This window comes from Eucalyptus grandis, chromosome 8, assembly GCF_016545825.1.
Source record: "Eucalyptus grandis isolate ANBG69807.140 chromosome 8, ASM1654582v1, whole genome shotgun sequence".
NCBI lineage: Eukaryota > Viridiplantae > Streptophyta > Magnoliopsida > Myrtales > Myrtaceae > Eucalyptus > Eucalyptus grandis.
This window is the reverse complement of record NC_052619.1, coordinates 56,452,039-56,470,801: the sequence shown is the minus strand read 5'-3', so window position 1 is coordinate 56,470,801 and position 18,763 is coordinate 56,452,039. Positions and strand designations below refer to the sequence as shown.

At 40.7% G+C, this 18,763-nt stretch overlaps 1 protein-coding gene across 1 annotated transcript; it reads right to left on the bottom strand.

Moving 5' to 3' along the window:
• Positions 1-1,073: 1,073 nt before the first annotated feature.
• Positions 1,074-2,937, bottom strand: LOC104415173 (phosphoenolpyruvate/phosphate translocator 2, chloroplastic-like). The gene is made up of 5 exons (XM_010026426.3): positions 2,686-2,937; positions 2,464-2,541; positions 1,699-1,828; positions 1,284-1,435; positions 1,074-1,090 (listed from the first exon to the last, which is right to left on the bottom strand). The coding sequence occupies exons 1-4, from the start codon at positions 2,731-2,733 to the stop codon at positions 1,380-1,382; spliced, it is 312 nt and encodes a 103-aa protein (XP_010024728.1). The 5' UTR covers positions 2,734-2,937; the 3' UTR covers positions 1,074-1,090; positions 1,284-1,379.
• Between the last annotated feature and the right edge of the window lie 15,826 nt (positions 2,938-18,763).

The window sequence follows — 18,763 nt, the reverse complement described above, 5'->3', positions numbered from 1 at the left end:
CACTAATGTCTGGGTAACAAGATTGGAAGCTTTCAATCAGAGCAAGAGTGAAATCACATGGAGTTTCAGATTTGAGGATGACATCTACTTCAACCATTCCTGCGTTAAATCTATTTGACATTGCATTCGGATTTGCATTTTTGTGCCTATGTACTTCGTCGTAAGTTTTTATCTTCTGATATTCAATGGTAGGATGGGAGAAGGCTGAAAATGAAGTCTTGGTGCTAAAGAAACAACTGGAGGCTGCAACACAAAGGAACTCGGCACTAGAAGATCGAATCAGTCATCTTGATGGAGCACTTAAGGAATGTGTGAGGCAGCTTAGACAAGTGAGGGAAGAGCAAGAGCAGAAGATCCCAGAAGCTGTGGTCAAGAAATGTGTGAGGCAGCTACAAGCATGCAATGTTGAACTTGGTCTACATGATTTATATGTCATGCAATGTTTTTTCCTCAGATTTGAGAATGTGTTAATTTCCATTGCCATTACCAACTTGAACCTCTTAAACAGAAACGACCATCTTGATACCCTTTGCTTTTCGGATGAAAGTTACCAAGAAAACAACATAAGAAGAAAAACTGAATCTCTATAAACATACTGCCGCAGTGATTCTGGATATCAGAACCAGTAGCTACAAGCATTTAATTAAGAAATTCTACATAAGGAACTCAAATGCTCAAAACTCACTCCCTAGAGAAGGCCATTTACAGGTGACGTGCTAAAAACTGGCTTGTCTTTGCTAGCTTCATACATTGCAGCGCTATTGCTACTACTCTTCCTCCGAGGCTTCACCTCTCCGAGCATGGTTGTGACATCCCTCATGCAGGGCCTATCCCTCGGTAGCTTTGCGGTACAGAGGAGCGCTATTCTGAGCACCAAAAGCATCTCTTCCTGCACATGCTTGCAGCTTCCTACATTGGGGTCTAGAGCTTCTTCCAGAGCTCTGTTGTCCCTGATTTTCCTCTGTATCCACTTGACAATGTCAACGGATTCTCCGAACTCGAGGTCTAGAGGCCTTTTGCCTGCAATGAGCTCCAACAGTACGACATCGAAGCTCTATCTTTTCATATGCATTCATGGTGTATCCGTACTCTGTCGGCGAACATCAAAAAATTGCAGCATTGTTAGCTAAGGAAAGGTGATGAGCATATGTGATACTTTCATCACTTTTTAGCATTGACCAGTAGCTATTTTGCAAGGGTAATACGGCTATTAACTGGGACACTGGAAAGATCTGATAGTTGATCAATTCGATGGAAGATTATGAGAGTAATAATCAACTTACCAGGCGCAATGTATCCATAGGACCCTGCCACTACCGATATTGTTTCGTTCTTCCGGAGCATCATTGGTGGTCCTTCAAGCAGTCTTTGGCTTGGGCTTAATGCGCTTCACGCGTGAGTACAGAAAATACTCCAGCAAGGGCCACTCCCGTACCTAATAACATCACCACAATGAGAAAGATAACAAAACCATAACCATGAGATCAAAATAATCTAAATAGTAATGACAACAGTAATACTATGGAACCAAGCTAAACCAGTTGATTAACCAATAAACAGATACCAGATCTCATTTTCCCTAGAAGCAAATGCCATTATATGCTTTCTCACTAAGGTTTGGGGAGGGAAGGGTAAGAAACAAAAGCCAAGAAAATAACAAACTTCGAAAAAGGCTGTTCAGATGGTAGCATAAATCACCTAGGGAATTTATGGGTGAAACTGGAGTTCGGAAGAAGAGAACTGAGCTGACAATGACCACAACACGCTTCACGCAGTTTCCTACAGAGTGGGTCACTGGCGATACCCTCTGTAGTATCATGTAAGAGACCTACACAAATTCAACAATTAAGGTTGGTATTTCCCCATTAAAAAGTGCTATTGAAGACCTGCATGACTGAAAAACAATCAATTCCTTCTCCTGCATGTACTTCATTGTTCTTGCGGGCACGAACACTACGCACATTAGTGCAGATATTGTGGCATATCGTGATTAATCCGAAGCAGACGGTTATCCAATTCTATAGACATGTGAACAGACTATTATAGAGTTTGCTGATCCAATAAGAAGATCAACAATATCAAGGGATAATTGATCCGATGCGAGATGAGTTAAAAATCACTATTGCCCCCACAGTGATTTTCAACTGATGTCACAATGATGGAGACACAGCTGTTTCGTTTCTCAAAAGTTCCAAAAAAATTTCACTAGTGATGTCACAAATTGATCCCTTCGATTTTCTGCCATCCCGTAAATTTGCTTATCTAAACTCGATGTCCTATAGAGAAGACTCAAGGGGTTCTGAGTGCTTAAAGTAATAGGTCACAGCTATAGATTTGAAAATGAATTCCAAAAAGCAATTATGAATGAGGCACACAACATAGCTAAAGATTTAGATCGTCAAAGAAATGTGTGGCCCGTGACCCAAAAATAATGAAAATATTGCATTGGGCAAAAAGCCTCACCTGCTGGTATGCGTGGAAGCACAACGCCGCAAGGAAGGACCTGGTTAATACCTGCTGGACATTTAATCCCTGTTGCACCTGTTGTTAAGATGAGAAAAAAGGCATATCAGAAAAACATAGCCGATAGATGGACAGAGAAAAATGGTGCATCATTTAGTAACCGAAAAACTACATCAGAAGTGAAAGTTGGAAATAAAGGGCAAGATCTATAAGTATTTGCACCTCCCCAAGAAACATAGCCGATAGATGGACAGAGAAAAATGGCTCCATGTCGACGGATTCTCCGAACTCGGGGTCTAGAGGCCTTTTGCCTGCGATGAGCTCCAACAGTACGACACCGAGCGGACTAGAGGTCGCGAGAGGGAGGCAGAGGGGCGTCGGCGTCAGAGTCGGGTTCAGGGTAGGAGGCGGCGTCGGAGTCGAGGGCGACGGAGGCAACCAGCGGAGGCAGAGGTGGAGGGCCGTCGGCGTCGCGTTTCGCTGGAAGAGAGACACGACTTCGCGGAGGGGGGAGAGAGAGAGCAGAGCGGACGTCGCGAGAGGGAGGAGGAGGAGCGTCGGCGTCGGCGTGGGGGGGGCGATGGAAGCAACCAGCGGAGGCGGAGGGGCTCAACCTTTCTTCTCCAGCAACCTCGCCTCCGAGCCTTCCGGTGTGTGGGGGTCTCGCTCGGCGGGCGACGCTCGCTGACGTTGAGGGGAGCTCGAAGAGGTCTGCTTCTCCTCCGCACGCTGCATCTGCGATCCCGGGAACGCCGGAACGAACGACGGAGCGAAGCGAGCGAGCACAGTAGGGGCGGCCGTAATGTGGTTCGTCGGCGACGGCGGGGAACGGCCGCTTGATGCACGGCGGAGCAGCAACGAGCGCGGGGAGAGAGAAATTTTCAGATTCAAATTTTCGAGAGAAAAGAAATGGAGAGGACAGAGGAACGAACGGGGCTTCTCTTTCCTTCGTTTGAGAAAGAACACAAAAGCTTAAGCCGCAATAAATGCTCGACGGGAGAGAGAGCGTGCGAGGCTAGTAGGAGAGAGGGCTCGGCAGGCTAGGAGAGAAGAGAGAGAGGGGAAGAAGGCAGAAGACACGAAATGGGGCCTGCCCCTCCACATGGCACCTCCTGAGTGGTCCGGGACCACGCTGACGTGGAGGTCCCGGACCACCCAATATTTTCTCCCCTTTTTGCTGGTCACGCACGGTCTTGAGGATAAGAGAGAGTGGAGGGCTCCACCAAGGCTTGATATTTTCCAATCTTGCTCTCTAAGATTTATCCTAGGCCAAGTATAACCCATGGCCTCCAATGAGCCACCAAGACACTCTCCATGACCTTCCAATTGGTCCAAATTAGCTAGGCTTATGGGGGGTTACGAATTTCTCAAGGTCTTGCTTCAAGTGCTCTTCTATTCTCTCTTGATTCATTTTAAATTGGCCACCATAATTTCAATCGACGTATCAATGCTTCATTTGCTATTTTTCCTCATCCAATAACCCATCTTGCATCTCAATTTTGCGACTGAAAACCATCTCCGGCATTTTCTGCACTAAAACAACCCTGCGACGACTTTTTCCCAAAAAGTGTCGGGTGTCAGAAAAATCTTCTGAGACTAAGTCGATACTCCTAAAATTTATTGTGACATGGCCAAAACTTCAATTTCTGAAATCGGACTCGAATTGGCGGTTAATTTTCATTCGGCACGTTTTTAGCGTGACCTAGACTATCGGGTAGTTTTCAGAACTTTTAAGGCAAATGACCCGTGGTCGATTTTCTTCGAGCCACTATAAACCCACTCGACTCAATGGTCGACTCTTGATTGTCGTGAAAATCTCGAGGATTCAATTACGGACACAGGGTACCAAAACAATAAGAAATCGGTCTAGTGCCGGTCAACGAGAATTTTCTAATTTAGTGGTGTCACCCACGATTAGCCACACATCTCAGTCGAACCGACCTATCTCTGATCTCTAATCGATTTTATCTTTGCGCCGCAATGGCCTCTAAAGATAGACACGGTCAAGAAGCCGATTCGATCGAGTTCTCAAGTCTATTGCCTTAAAATTCCTTAATAATTTCCCCATTAGTCTAGTTATCTCGAGAGTGATCAGCTCGAGAATAACCCTATAGACGCGTCAATGAAATGCCCGATTAATTCAGTAGAAGACAGGGTTGAAAATTTGGGATGTCACACGACCCATTGGCCTTGGAATGTAAATTTTGCCGGTAAAAGTAAACCCCAAGTGCCAAAATTTGGCATGGGTGAACACTTAAGTGCTATAACTTCTAAAATGTACATTTAAGTGCCTTTTTTTTATGATAAAATTGGATACTTAGGATGCGCATGACAACATTTTTATTTCTCTATTTCTCTGTTTCTTTATTTCCTGGAATAGATTTAGAATAGAAATCCATTTAATAATGCAATTTCATTTTTCTATTTATAGTTTATATTTCTATTCCATAAATAGATTTGGAGTAGAAATCAAAAGTTAAAATTTTTAGCTTTTCTATTTCTGGAACAGAAATGAGAAATCAAAACTTTCTTTATCGTTCACTCTCGTCATCCCTTGTCGCCCACCCGTCGCCTGTAGGATGCCGAATGCCCGCCGTCAGTTGCCGGCCGCCTACCACCAGCCTTAGCCATTAGCCACTCACCACTGATTGTCGGCGACCGAACATTGGCCATTAGCCACTAGACTCTAACCGCTTGTCATCGACCGCTGGCCGTCGGATGTTGGACGCCTGTTGGTTGTTGACCGCTCATCATCAACCATTGGACATCGAAGGCCCATTGTTGACCACCGAACATCCCCCACTGACCGCTCGTTAGTCACCACCAGCTGTTGGCCACCCTCCACTAGCTGCTGGTTGCTAGTCGCCGAACTCCGGATTGGCTACTCGTCGCCGGCCACCAGACTTTGGCCATTGGCCACTTGCTGTTGGCTACTGGTCATCAGCCTCTGAACACCATACATTGGATGCCGATTGCCGGACTCTGGATGCTGAACATTGGCCGCCGAACTTTGGATGCCGGATGCTGGCTGTCAGACTCCAGATGCTGGCTGTTGAATGTTGGACTCCGACCACCCGCCGTCGATCGCGGAACGCTGGACGCCGATCACCGAATGTCACACTTTGGCCACCGAATGCCGATTGTCGTCGCTCCTAGAAATAGAAATTTTATTCTCTATTCAAATGAATTTTTACTTGGGAAATAGAAATTCTGAATCATTATCGAACACATTTATTTCCTAAGAAACTCGTCCATTGAATAGAAATTGATTTTTATCCTAGAAATTTTGTCATGCGCGCCCTTAATTGTCAACTTCGGTGAGGCTTGTCGAATATTTGATATGTAATTATTTTAATAATTAAACTGGTCTACATGGCTTACCAGAATGTCTACTCGGTAATCAATATGTAAAATGACGTTGTTTTGCCCTCAAATTTATTAATTAACATCAATAAAATTAAATTAACAAAAAAAAAAGCAGGCATCATTCAACAAGAACCTCCAGAGCCCTTGCCATTGCCGCCCCACCCTCACTGGAAAGGGCTAGCATCGGTGGGGCTAGGGTCGGCAGGGATTGTCAGGCCCTAGCCAGTGGTCGATGACCCTGGCGGGCGAGGGCCTATAGGCCCTTACCCATATATGGGGCAAGGGCTCGTGACCCTCCCCAGATCCGGCAAAGGTATAGCCAGTGTCCAAGGATTGCCACTAGCTATGGTGGAGAGCAACCAGCATTCCTTAGTGACCCTCGCTAGATTTAGTAGAGGGCCGTAACCCCTTACCGTAGATTTGGGCGAAGGCCTATAGGCCCTTGCCTAACATTCGGCCAAGGTTTGGCAATTGGCCAAGGCGTAGCGACCCTAGTCAACTCTCATCCCACCATTGCTAGCCCTTTCTAGCGATGGTGGTGTGACGGCAGTAGCAACAAGGGTTGTGGAGACCCTCACTAAATGCTACCACTATTTTTAAAATTTTTTAAATTAAATTAAATTAAATTTTAATTTTAAAATAAAAATGGTGGGTAGAATGATGTCATTTTGGGCTTGTTTAGCCATGTCAACTCCACGTGGATATATGTATATATATATATATTTTAAATAATTACCATGTCAGTAAAAAAATTTTGGTAAAAAATTATTGTCGTTGGTACTAAAGTGTTCATTTCTTATTTGATTTTGGCACTTAAATGTATATTTTGGAAGCTTTTGCACTTATACGTGCATTTGGTTACATTTTTTTTTCTAAGAAACAATTTCTTTTGAGAAATGACATTTTTTTTTCTATTTCTATTCCCTAGAATAATTTTTGAGTAAAATAACACGTTTTGCAACAATACAAAATTTATATTCCCACGATAGAAAAAATAAGAATGTATTTGGTACAACCCGTAAATTTTTTTGTGCCATAAAATGTCTTAATATTTTAATATTTTTGGATTTTTCTTTTTCTCCTCTCTTCTTTCTCCTCCTCTAGCAAATGGTCACGATGACAATTGGCGAGCTATAGTGGCCAACGGAGACCATTGACCGACAATAGTGGTGGGTGGTGTGTCTCCACTGACCAATTAGAAGAGGAAGAAAAAGAAGAAAAAAATTGACTTATTTCTAAAAATTGTTCTTCGGAACAAGAAGCTGCATTTTTCTACTTCTTATTTCTATTCTAAATCTATTCTCTGGCCACTTTTACATTTTGGAGAATAAAAAAATTCATTGATGTTACCAAATGGAATTATGCTTTTTGTTTTCTATTCCAAAAAAAAAAAAAAAAACAAAAGAACAAAAAAACTAAAGTGTTACATTGCAGACCCTAAGTGTCCCCTCGTGTTAAGTTTTGACACTTTGGATGTTGACACTTAAATTCTGCTTGGTGTTGCAAACTCATCTCTTCTGGCAAGGCAGTCAGCATGAGGTGCCATATGTGATTTATCATAGATGGGAGCAACGAGTGAGTTGAGTGAGGAAGCAATGTATTAGCTTTTTTTTTTTTTTTTTTTTTTTTTCTAGTGATGGAGTTGGAAGGCCAAATAGTACCTTATATAGACCTAATGGAACCGGTTATCGAAACATAGAAGGAATTAAGCAAGGCCTCATGAGTTTCCATATTACAGATCCCAAAGATCTACAAACACTTGAACGAGGAAAAGGAGTGATAATTGTTTAGAAGATGCTATGCCTTGTGGTCCCAAAGATTTTAGGACCATAACCGGAAACTTTTCCTTCGTACCATTTGTTATTGACAACGTTGACTTGGTCTTTGCATTCTCCTACAAGAGATTCTAATGAAATTGCGGTACCACAAATGTAGTCGATGATTTGATCAGTGCAAAGGTGAAGATATTTTAGATTATTTTGACCGATATGAAAGAATATTCAGTTAAAATATTTCGGTAATATAGTTTATTAACGGAGTGAAATAAATGGAATGCCTGCATTTCTTGTAGCTGAAGTTTCATTGGCATCTTGGAGTTTCATTAAATTAACTAACCGTTGTGGTGAGTATGGATTAGCAGAATCCTTTCACCAGAAATGTGCATTATGATTTTTTTTGTTACTCTCCTTTGTTATAGTAGACTTAGCCAAAAAAAAGTGTACACTATGTATTCCCATACTCAACTCCCGGAAAAACAGTCTTAAAGGTTGGTTTTAGTATTATAAAACGTGAAAGAATGATTCCTGCATGATTGCCAAGTCCGTTCCTTATTAAATTATCAAAAGTAATTATGCGATAGAACAGATTTTCGACTTGGATTCGAAGCCAAGCCCTTATTTTAAAGCAGCTCTCCTGTCTCTTATTTAATTGTAAACATAACGTGATTTTGTTTCATAGAGGGACCTCAAAAAATGTCTTACCAGTGTAAGTTTATAATGCATCTGCTTGTAGGAATTAAGAGGTACAATCCTTCCATATGTAGTGTCAAAATTGCTTTTCAGTGAACCAAACATAGAATAATTGCCACAATCTGAACTAAGCAAAATTGACGCGACACAATTCGTGTTGAGCCATGTCGAACAGCTCAATTCATCCAAAGAATCCTTGGGCCTTCGCGCAAGAGAAGAGCGAGCGACAGCTGAACGTGTTCTGGTACTCATAATTCCTTGGCTCAGATCTCCGGTGATTTTGGAGGGATTTTAAAAGATGTTTGGCATGCTACAGCAACTAAATTGCTTCACCAAGTTGCTCGTTCTCTCGTGGAAATTTTTCTTAGTGTTTCAAGATTCTTTCTCGGAAAACTTAATGATTCTGCTTGTAGCCACGCACTTACCTTCATTTCCACCACTACCAGGTACCAACAGATCGGAGAAACTTCATCAAAAGCCCGCGAAAAAGTTCAGAATCCAACTTTTTAGTCAGAAGTGGATCGAGAAAGCATGCTAAAAAGATTATGAGCACTGCTCTAAAACTAAGAGAATTCTTGAGCCTTAAAACTTAGATCTTTGCATATTTGATGATACGTGCATCATGAGTCCCCCTTCCTTTATTATTTTCGTTCTTTTAATTAAGATGAACTACTTAAATTCACTAAAAATAACGTGCTTTTGCTTGTTAACATGTGGGTCCCTGACATTTTATGTTTGCCTCTTGTAATTTATGAATAGGAGTTGAATAATCCGTGACATATCTTGGAAGTTAGAAGACATGTTTTTCCACTACAATAATAGTGACGTTTGATCCTAGAGGATAGTTAGCATTCCAGACAAGAAAAAGAACGCAACTGCACCAATAAATCAAAGAATGGTCCATCTGTGTAGTAATATGTTGCAAATGCTTCTGGATTTACGACCGAATCTTCCGTAATTGGATGATTTGGCTTTGGCAAGTCTTTATCAAATCTTACTCAATATTAGGAATGAATCATGCAGGAGCAACTTATGAGTGGAACCACAGTGTCCAATGGACCTCCTAGTTCTAGGGCTGACTTTGGACCAGAACTTTGGCAAGTTATTTAAGTTGTGATCATTCACTTTGAAAATGATCGAGATCTTTTTACACCAATGAAGTGAACAGTTATACCATAGATTGCCATAAATTTTACCAAAAAGAGGAATAAAAGGCGGAATGTTTAGTATAAAACAGGTCTAATTACTAGCTTAGACACATCCAAGTATATAACTAAACTTCAGAAAGCTAGAAAACAAACGGTATACATAAACACAATACTAGGGTTCAAAACGACTAACATGACAAAAACCGTGACAAGGACTTGTTCATTTGGTTTACCTCTACCCTCTAGGGAGTTACTTGAACCTTTACATGTTTACAGAGCTAGAACATAGAAACGCCAGCCGACAAACTTCTCAGTAGTGCTTCGTGACCACCATTCCATTGTATTTTTTGGCGGCCTTCTTGCTATCGATTACCTTCTCATCGCTGGGAACGGAAGCATACTGCTTTGGGACATTGTATTGCTTCTTTGGTGCTTGACCCGATGTCCCTCTACCATAAAATCTGTTAACTAGAGGGAAACCCTCCCTTCCAATATCAGCCAGGCGATTGGCATAGTGTGCCATTTGAGGGTGAATTAGTAGAAGGAGAGTGAGCTAAACTAGAAACTTATGGGTGGGCTTTGGATTGGTTTCTTTCTTGTGTTCAAGTTTGAAGGCAAAGATCAGTTTATATAGAGCTCATAGATAGTGCCCAGCAAATGGAGAAGGAATAAAGGAAGGATCTTGGTCCCCACAATTTGATGGCTCCCAGTGATAGACCCACTGCTTGGGAGAGAAGAAGGGAAAGGTGATTGCTAGGAGGTCACTTCCTTCCACTTTCTCATGGGTGATGCTAATTACTGAAGTCTATGAATTAGATGGCCTCTTTTGCTCAATTGACATTTCCAGTGACATTGCTAAAATGATAGTAAGTATAAGTTTATTCCATCAATTATAAATGCCAGTAGGCTTCATTAATTAGTTACTTAAAGAGAGATTAAGAAACTTTTTTTTTTTGGCAGCAAATGATCTCGAAAAATCATTCCGGATCTAAACTTTGTGACAAATTGTGATTATGAGTGGAATCATTGCCCCATCTTTCTTGTAGTTCAAGTTTCATTAGCATCGTGATCTTTTTTTCTTTTTCTTTTTTTATATTCTAAGATAGAATCTTCCATAATCATTGCATAGTATAGTCCAAAATATCAAGGAAAGGTACAACTTCCTCACTAAAAAGAAATATTCTTCTTCTTTCACCCTTTGCCTGATTTAGACGCATTTACAAACACATTCTAGCCAGAGATGAAACCACAAGCACAACTTCCTCAATCACCGAGATATTCTCCTCTTTTTATCTCCTTCCCATGAGTTGAACACATGTATGGATAGGCAGAATTGGAGATATCTATAGTGAACAACCTTGGAATCCTACTGATAAATCCTAAATAATCTTGTTAACTTCGAAGGTGGGCTTACAATATTAGAAACGTGATGGGAACAAATTGTCCCTTCCAAGCCGAATCTCCTCTTCGCAACGGCCTCTTTGGGTTAACATAGTGTAAGGGTATATCTGAGTTGATAAGTGCTGAATCATTTTCCCATCAAACCCTTTAATTTAAATCTTAATTGATCTCCATCAAGCATCTAATCTTTTGGGTGGATCCTAATTCTCATTCTTTTTGGTTTTCGTTTTTTGTTATATATAGTTAAGCACTATACTTTCTTTATTTAATCATGTTTATTTCATAAATGAGTAAGACCTCTCCATTCATTTATGGATGATACAAGAAAAATGTCACGATTTTATCCCATTTAAATGTTTGACATCCCAAAATTTGGCTCTATTTCGAAATATATGAAATGGTTATTTCATTGATGTACTTATGGTTATTATACTTTGAATTGATCACTCATGAGTTAACTAATCTATTGAGTGAGGTCGTAAAGAATTAAAACGCGAAAGACTGGAGAATTTGAGCAATGATTGATCGCTCGACCATAAGGATTGACAATGGTCAATACTACATTGTTATAAGTCAATTAACGAATGGATATAAATTGTTTTGACGGAAATATGTAGTCGGTTCGCGAGTGATTCTACACAATTACGATATTTGCCTCAAATGACAATAAACCAATTGTTTCTATTGATCTTATATTCAGAGCACATAATTGAACTCTCGCGATTACATGACAACCGATGATCGCCCACAATTTGAAGAGGCACAAATGTCGATCGAAAATTATCAACCACGGGTCAACCGCATGAGAACCCCTAAAAGCCATTCAATAATAGGTCGTACTAAAGTCATGTTCGATCGATTTTTAACCATAAAATTTAATTTGATTTTGGGTATCAAACTTTTGTGGGTCATAAGACTAATTTATCGTCAAGTTCACAATTTTTGAAAAATGAATTATTGGACGGAAAATTGAAAGTCGGAAAGGAAAAATGGACTCACTGGAAAATTGAAATTTGTTGCCCATAATTTTGGCTTTAAAGATAAAAAGAAAAGAAAAAGAAATTGTGGGGACAAATAACTTGGCTAGGAGGATTTTAGGGAATAGTTGGTGTGAGGAATGATGAATTTTTGGATAAAAAGCTGAGCTAAATCTATGACAGCCTGATTTTCGAGTCTATTTTCGATTGAATGGATTGAGCTTTTCATCGACGCACTTATAGTTTGTTTCTCTGAGCTGATCACTCACAAGATAACTAATCTATCATGTGAAACCGTTAAGGAATTTAAAAGTAATAGACTTGAGAATTTGACCAGATTTCGACTGCTTGATCGTGCTAATCTACAAGGGTCAATACGGCACCGTCAAAATCGATCAGAGATCGAAGATAGGTCGGTTTGACTGAGGTATGTAATTAAAGTGTGGGTGATTCCACCTAATTGCAAAATTCTTGTCGAACGATACCAAATCGATTTTTCTGTCATTTTTGTATCATGTGCCCGTATTTAAAATCTCAAGATTTTCACGACAACCAAGAGTCGCCAATGAGTTGAAAATGCACAACGTTGCTTGAAAATAATTGACCACGGGTCAAATGCGTTAAAAATTTCTAAAAACTACTCAGTAGGTTAGGTCACGCTAAAATCGTGTCCGGTTGAAATTAACCATGAAATTGAACCCGATTTCAGAAATTAAAAGTTCTATCATGTCACTATTTATTTTAGAAATGTCGACTCATTCTTTGAAGATTTTTCTGCAAACCCGAATTTTTGGTGAAATTCAAGTTTGGGCTATTTTGGACTGGGAAAATTAGAGGGCCATTTTTGTGTGGATATTTGGGATTCAAGATGGATTATTTGGCAAGGAAAATCATGGAATGGATGTGGGTGCTTTAGCTGGAATTTATGGTTACCAATTTAGATTGAATTGAGTTGGAATTGGATTGTAATTGAAGGGGAGATGCACAAATTCGTAGGTCCCTGGGGCAACAACCTTTTGGACCATTTTGGTGGCTTCTTGGAGAAGTTTTGGTGTGGAAAATGACCAAGGATGAGGCAGCAACAAGTGGAGGCTTTGTGATGAGTGAATTGGGATATTTATGAAGACTTTGTGGCCATTTGGGTCCCCCCTCCAGTTGCAGCTCCCTTTTTCCTCTTCCTTGTTGCTCCTTTCTCCATTGTTGTTGTTGTTGTTGTTGTGAGCTTAAGAAAACTAGAGGAAGCTAGCTCAAGACTAGCAGCCACTGTCGACCGCCCCCTTGTCGTCCGAGCACCGTTCGAGGTCACCGAAGTTGCACCTGTCGCCCGCGCGTCCCTACTGTCTAAAGCCATCGAGCACACCTGGTCGTCTGCCCTATTCATCGTCGCAGGTCCCTGAGCCGCCTCCGTCGTCCGTCCGGGCCACCATCGCCCCCACTAGGAACCGCTGCAACTGCCGCCATCCCGCTTGGTCATTTCCCCGCCGTCCGAGTTGCTCGACCAGCTCCTTCGGCCCAAGTGCAGAAGCTGAGCTCATAGCCTGGGCCTATCCGGACCTATCCGGACCTCCCTTGGTGTCACCATAGGCTTGTGTTTCGCTCATCTCCACGTTGCTGTCACTGTGAAATCACTAGCTCGCTAATCCAGTGAGTTTATTCACTAAACATTGCTTGGGAGGTTAATGATACTTAGGGGATAATTAGATTAGCTTAAGTAAGGCTTAAGTGATTAGTTTAGATTAATTAGTAATTTAGTTGCTTAATCAGGCTAATTATGTGGTTAGATTAGACTAGTTAAGGGTTAATTAGGTTGCTTGATTTATATAGAAGGTGCATTATTTTTCTAGGCTTAATTAAGTGGTTAAATTAGTGTTTTAGGCATGAGTAGGTATTTATTGAATTAATTTGCATTTATTTAATTAATTTTGCTATTTATTTAATTACTTAATATTTTCTAGAAATTGTACCGAGATAATTGGTAGTCGAAATTTTGTGCTAATTGCAGTGCTTAGTTTATGCAATTGAGTGATAAATTGTGCAATTGAGTGATGATTGTTAATTTTGAGTATTTATTTCAAAATTTCGAAAATTTGGTATTTAGTTAGAAAATACTGGATATCGGGTTTGGAATCCGAAAAACGTTTTTAAGTATTATATTAAATAGTGAGATTTTTAAAAGGAAGGATATCAATTATTAAAGTTCAGTCTGATCGTGTACTCACAAACGATTATTTTCACGGGGTGTTTTTAATATGAAGAAAATATGCTAAGCACATTATCTTAATTGAGACATTTGAGTGTAATGCACGGTGTCATTGGCTGGAATTGAATGATCATGTGATGGTTATGAGAACCTGTCCCCAATGCGCATCGGGTGGACATTGCCCCTATATGGGATGCCCCTAGACAACAAATGCCGATCACAATAGAGGTTGGACCGATGTTCTTTTGGGATTGTTGTCTAGCATAGACGTTGCCATGCTCAATGGGGTGAGACGATGCCTGGTTATGCCAGAAGACCGCCGAATGTCGAGGAGGCCGTGTCCATGGGGCCATAATCAATTGGAATGTGTGAATGATTGAGATAAACGTGCCTAATTATGGGACAAAATTGTGTGGCATGGAATCTGACGTGTCATAATGATTTGGCTTTATAATCGAAGCCCATGTGATGATTGTGATATAAGTGAGGCGTTCCAATTGATGTGTGCATCTATTATATGCATTGAGTATATGAACTGTGTTGACGTGCAGGAAAGAACTGAGGCGAGATAAGTCTTCTATGATGTGTGGATAGACTACCTCTAGGAGTATTTCTTGCCTAATTGGGGTTTAGGGCGTGAACTCACTGAGACATCGTCTCACCCCCTCGTGGGCTTAACTTTTAAGGTCTGTAGATGGAGGGTCCTCCAGTACGTTTTGAACAGTCGAGGGGGTATACAGGGCAAAGTACTAACAACTCTGTCCCCTGGAGTCTCTGGCTCCATGAGCTCATTGTGACCACTATCTTGGTCGATGAGGGCCGACCTCAATTGGTACCTCATCGGTTCAGGGTGTGGTTCCGTCATGGACCTAATAGGGTCCGAGAAGGTCCCCTGTAGGATTTTGACATCCTCGTCGTTGCAGTCAATGCCACAGCAGGTGAGGGGGTAGCTAATCCCCCTGATGGTGTCGTGGAAGACCCAGAACCCTTGGAGGTCTCGAAGGTCTCGATTGAGGAGTCTTGTGCATAGATGGCTTAGTGACTCTTCTTTTTGGAGTTAGGCTTTTGTTTATAGACTAGTATTGTATATAAACTCAGTTTGTTTATATAAGTGTTTTGTGAAATTTGTATCTTGCTTTTCTATCACATATTTGTATTGTCTGAAGATTGTTTATATGCTTCCACATGTGCAATAAAATGAATGGGTCGGCTACGTGTCCTGGGACATCGAAAATTTTATCGACCACCGAGGGATATGTGCCTCTCGAAGTTTGAGGTGTGACAAAATCTCTCTCTCTCTCTCTCTCTCTCTCTCTCTCTCTCTCTCTCTCTCTGCCCCACGTTCACCCCCCATTCTGCTAAAGTCCCCTTAGCCCCTCCCCATTTCCCCCATTTCCTCCTTCATTTTCCTCTCACCCCACCATTCTTCTTTGGCTTCTTCTCCTTCACCTTTCATTTTTCTTCTTCAATGCCATTTTCTCACCCACCATTTGCGTCGTCATTGCCACCATCACTCACCACCACCCACACTGCTCCTCACCACCACAAGCTTCCACAAGCCACCGCCAAGCCAAGCCCCATTGAACTTGGCCGTGCCTCCATCATCACAATCTCCACCACTAAGCTCTAGAGTTGCGACCACTCAAGCCGCTCGTCCATCAAGCCACTTGCATCACCGTCTTCGTCACAAGCCGAGCCACCACCATGGCCACCACCAAGCCGAGCCCCCTTGACACTGAGCTTAGGGAGCCACCGCTGTCGCCATCGAGTTTCTGTTAGAGCTGCAAGTGTCTCATTCTCGATATCATCACGCCACTATTGTCATGAGCTCACCATCACCAGAAACCCATGAGTTAACTCTTAATCCTTGATTAGGTAGTTAATTGCGTTTATGGGTAGGTTTAGTTTAAATTAATGGAGGTTAGTGACAAATAAGAGTGGTTTAGCCTTAACTATGGTTAAGGACGGTTTAGATTAAATTTAAGTGCAATTAGTTTAAGTAAGAATGATCAGATTAATTAATCGTGATTAGATTAACGATTAATTAATAATTATTCGTGATTAGTTTAATTAATCGTGATTTATTTTATTAATTGTAATTTGCTTAATTAATCATAATTATTTTAATTAATGGAAATTATTTTTTAATTAATTATAGTTAGGTTAATTAATTGAGTTTAGCCTAATTAATTGCAATTAGCCTAATTAATCGTGCTTAGCCTAATTAATCGTGGTTAGCTTAATTAATCGTGATTAGTGTAATTAATGACGGATTAGCTGTTAAGTAGAATTTTATGCTTGTTTTATTGGATATACTTATGCATAATTCCAATTATTTAAGCTTGTTATGCCGTGTTTGGGGAGCACCAATTTTGTTCGTAAGGAAAAATGATGGTTCATTGCGTCTTTGCATTGACTATTAGTAGCTCAATCAAGTGACAATCAAGAATAAATATCCATTGCCAAGGATCAATGACTTATTTGATCAGCTACAGGGAGCTTTGGTATTTTCTAATATCGATCTGAGGACGAGTTATCATCAATTGAGAATTAAAAAGGAGGATATACCGAAGACGGCATTTCGTATGCGTTATGGTCATTGTGAGTTCACCGTAATGCTGTTCGGATTAACCAATACCACAACTGCTTTCATGGATCTGATGAACCGAGTATTCAAGGAGTACCTGGACTAGTTCGTGATTGTGCTCATCGACGATATTTTGGTGTACTCGAAAAGTCTAGAGGATCATGAACAACACTTACGGATGATACTTCAGACCCTACAAGAACATGAGCTTTACGCCAAGTTCAGTAAGTGCGAGTTTTGGTTGACTCATGTAGCCTTCTTGGGTTACGTGATTTCTAGTGAAGGGATTTTCGTGAACCCGACCAAGATTGAAGCTATTATGAACTAGCCGAGACCAACAACAGTGATTGAGATCCGAAGTTTCTTGGGATTGACAAACTATTATAGACAGTTCATGAAAAGATTCTATGCGATAGCCATGCCTCTGATGCGATTGCTGAATATGGACAAAAAGTTTGAATGGACTTCCAGGAGCTCAAGCATAAGCTGACTACTGCACCTATTTCTAACTTCTCTGAAGATACGAACCAGTAAAAATACGAAAGCTCTTATTTGTGGTTGTAATGCCAAAATATAAAGTCGGCTCATTCGTCTTTATGTTGATCGTTACAGGCCTCTAGAATACGTTATAAAGAATTAATTAGTTAGCTGGATATTCGGGAGTCAAAAACTCGTTAAGTGAAAAAGGAATTTGAATTATTTCATCTGGTTTTGTAGGATATGAGATTTATAGCAATGCATCATACAAAGGATTGAGCCGTGTTTTGATGCAACATGGAAGAGTGGTTCCATACGCATCCCGTCAACTGAGGCTTCACGAGTTGAATTATCAGATGGATGATTTAGAACTAACAATGATCATCTTTACCATAAAGATTTGGAGGCATTATTTGTGTGGAAATTGGTTCCAGATCTTTACGGACCATCAAAGTTTAAAGTATTTATTATATCAAAAAGAGTTGAACATAAGGGAGCGTCATTGGATGGAGCTTCTTAAAGAGTATGATTGCAACATCTCATATCATCCTGGAAAAGCCAACAAGATCGCGGATGCACTAAGTTGGAAGTCATCAATTGCACAGATGATGGTTCAAGAGTAGATTATGCTTGAAAGAGCTCGAGATTCTGATTTCAAGTTTGAGGTATGCCACATTTCAAGTCTCATGGCTACACTCAAAATTGAACCAGAAGTGCAAGCAAAGATTAAGACGCTGCAGTCGACATATCTTGAAATCTAGAAAGTTTTGCAAGAGGGTGTGGAAAAAAGGATAGCTGATTTTCAAGCCACTAAGGATAGAATACTGAAGTTTCATGGACGATTATGCGTACCTAGCGATGCAGAGCTTAAGAAAGAAATTTTGTTAGAAGCTCACTGTAGCAATTACAACATTCACCTAGACATCACAAAGATGTATCAAAATTTACACCAGTATTATTGGTAGAATGGTATGAAGGTAGATATCACCAAGTATGTTGCTAAGTGTTTGACAAGCCAACAAGTGAAGGCCTAACATTGCAAGCCTGGAGCACTTTTGCAACCCCTGGAGATTCCTGAATGGAAATGGGAACATATCACAATGAATTTTGTGATGGGATTGCTAAGTAGTGGGGGTAATGATTCAATTTGGGTTGTGGTCGATAGATTGACAAAATTTGCGCACTTTCATCACTGTACAAAAGGACTTTGCATTAGATAGATATGATGATTTGTATGTACAACAAATAGTTCATTTTCATGAAGTGCTAGTAACGATCACATCAAATCGAGATTCAAGGTTTATGATAGCTTTTTGGAAATATTTACAAACTGCCTTGGGACCAAAGTTGCAGTATAACACGGCCTATCACTGACAGATGGATGGCCAATTTGAAAGGACTATTCAGAAGCTCGAGGATATGTTGCGAGCATGTGTATTGGGCTGCAAAGGAAGTTGGGAAGAACATCTTTATCTAGTTAAGTTCGCCTACAACAATAGCTATTGGTAGAGCATCAAGATGACACCATTTGAAGTGTTGTATGGCAGGGTCTGTAGCACTCCTATCTATTGGGATGAAGTTGGAGGACACAAGATTATGGGCCCTGAGTTGGTTCAACAATAAGTGGACATCGTCAAGGTCATTCGAGAAAGGCTTAAGGCTGCCCAAAGGCGTCA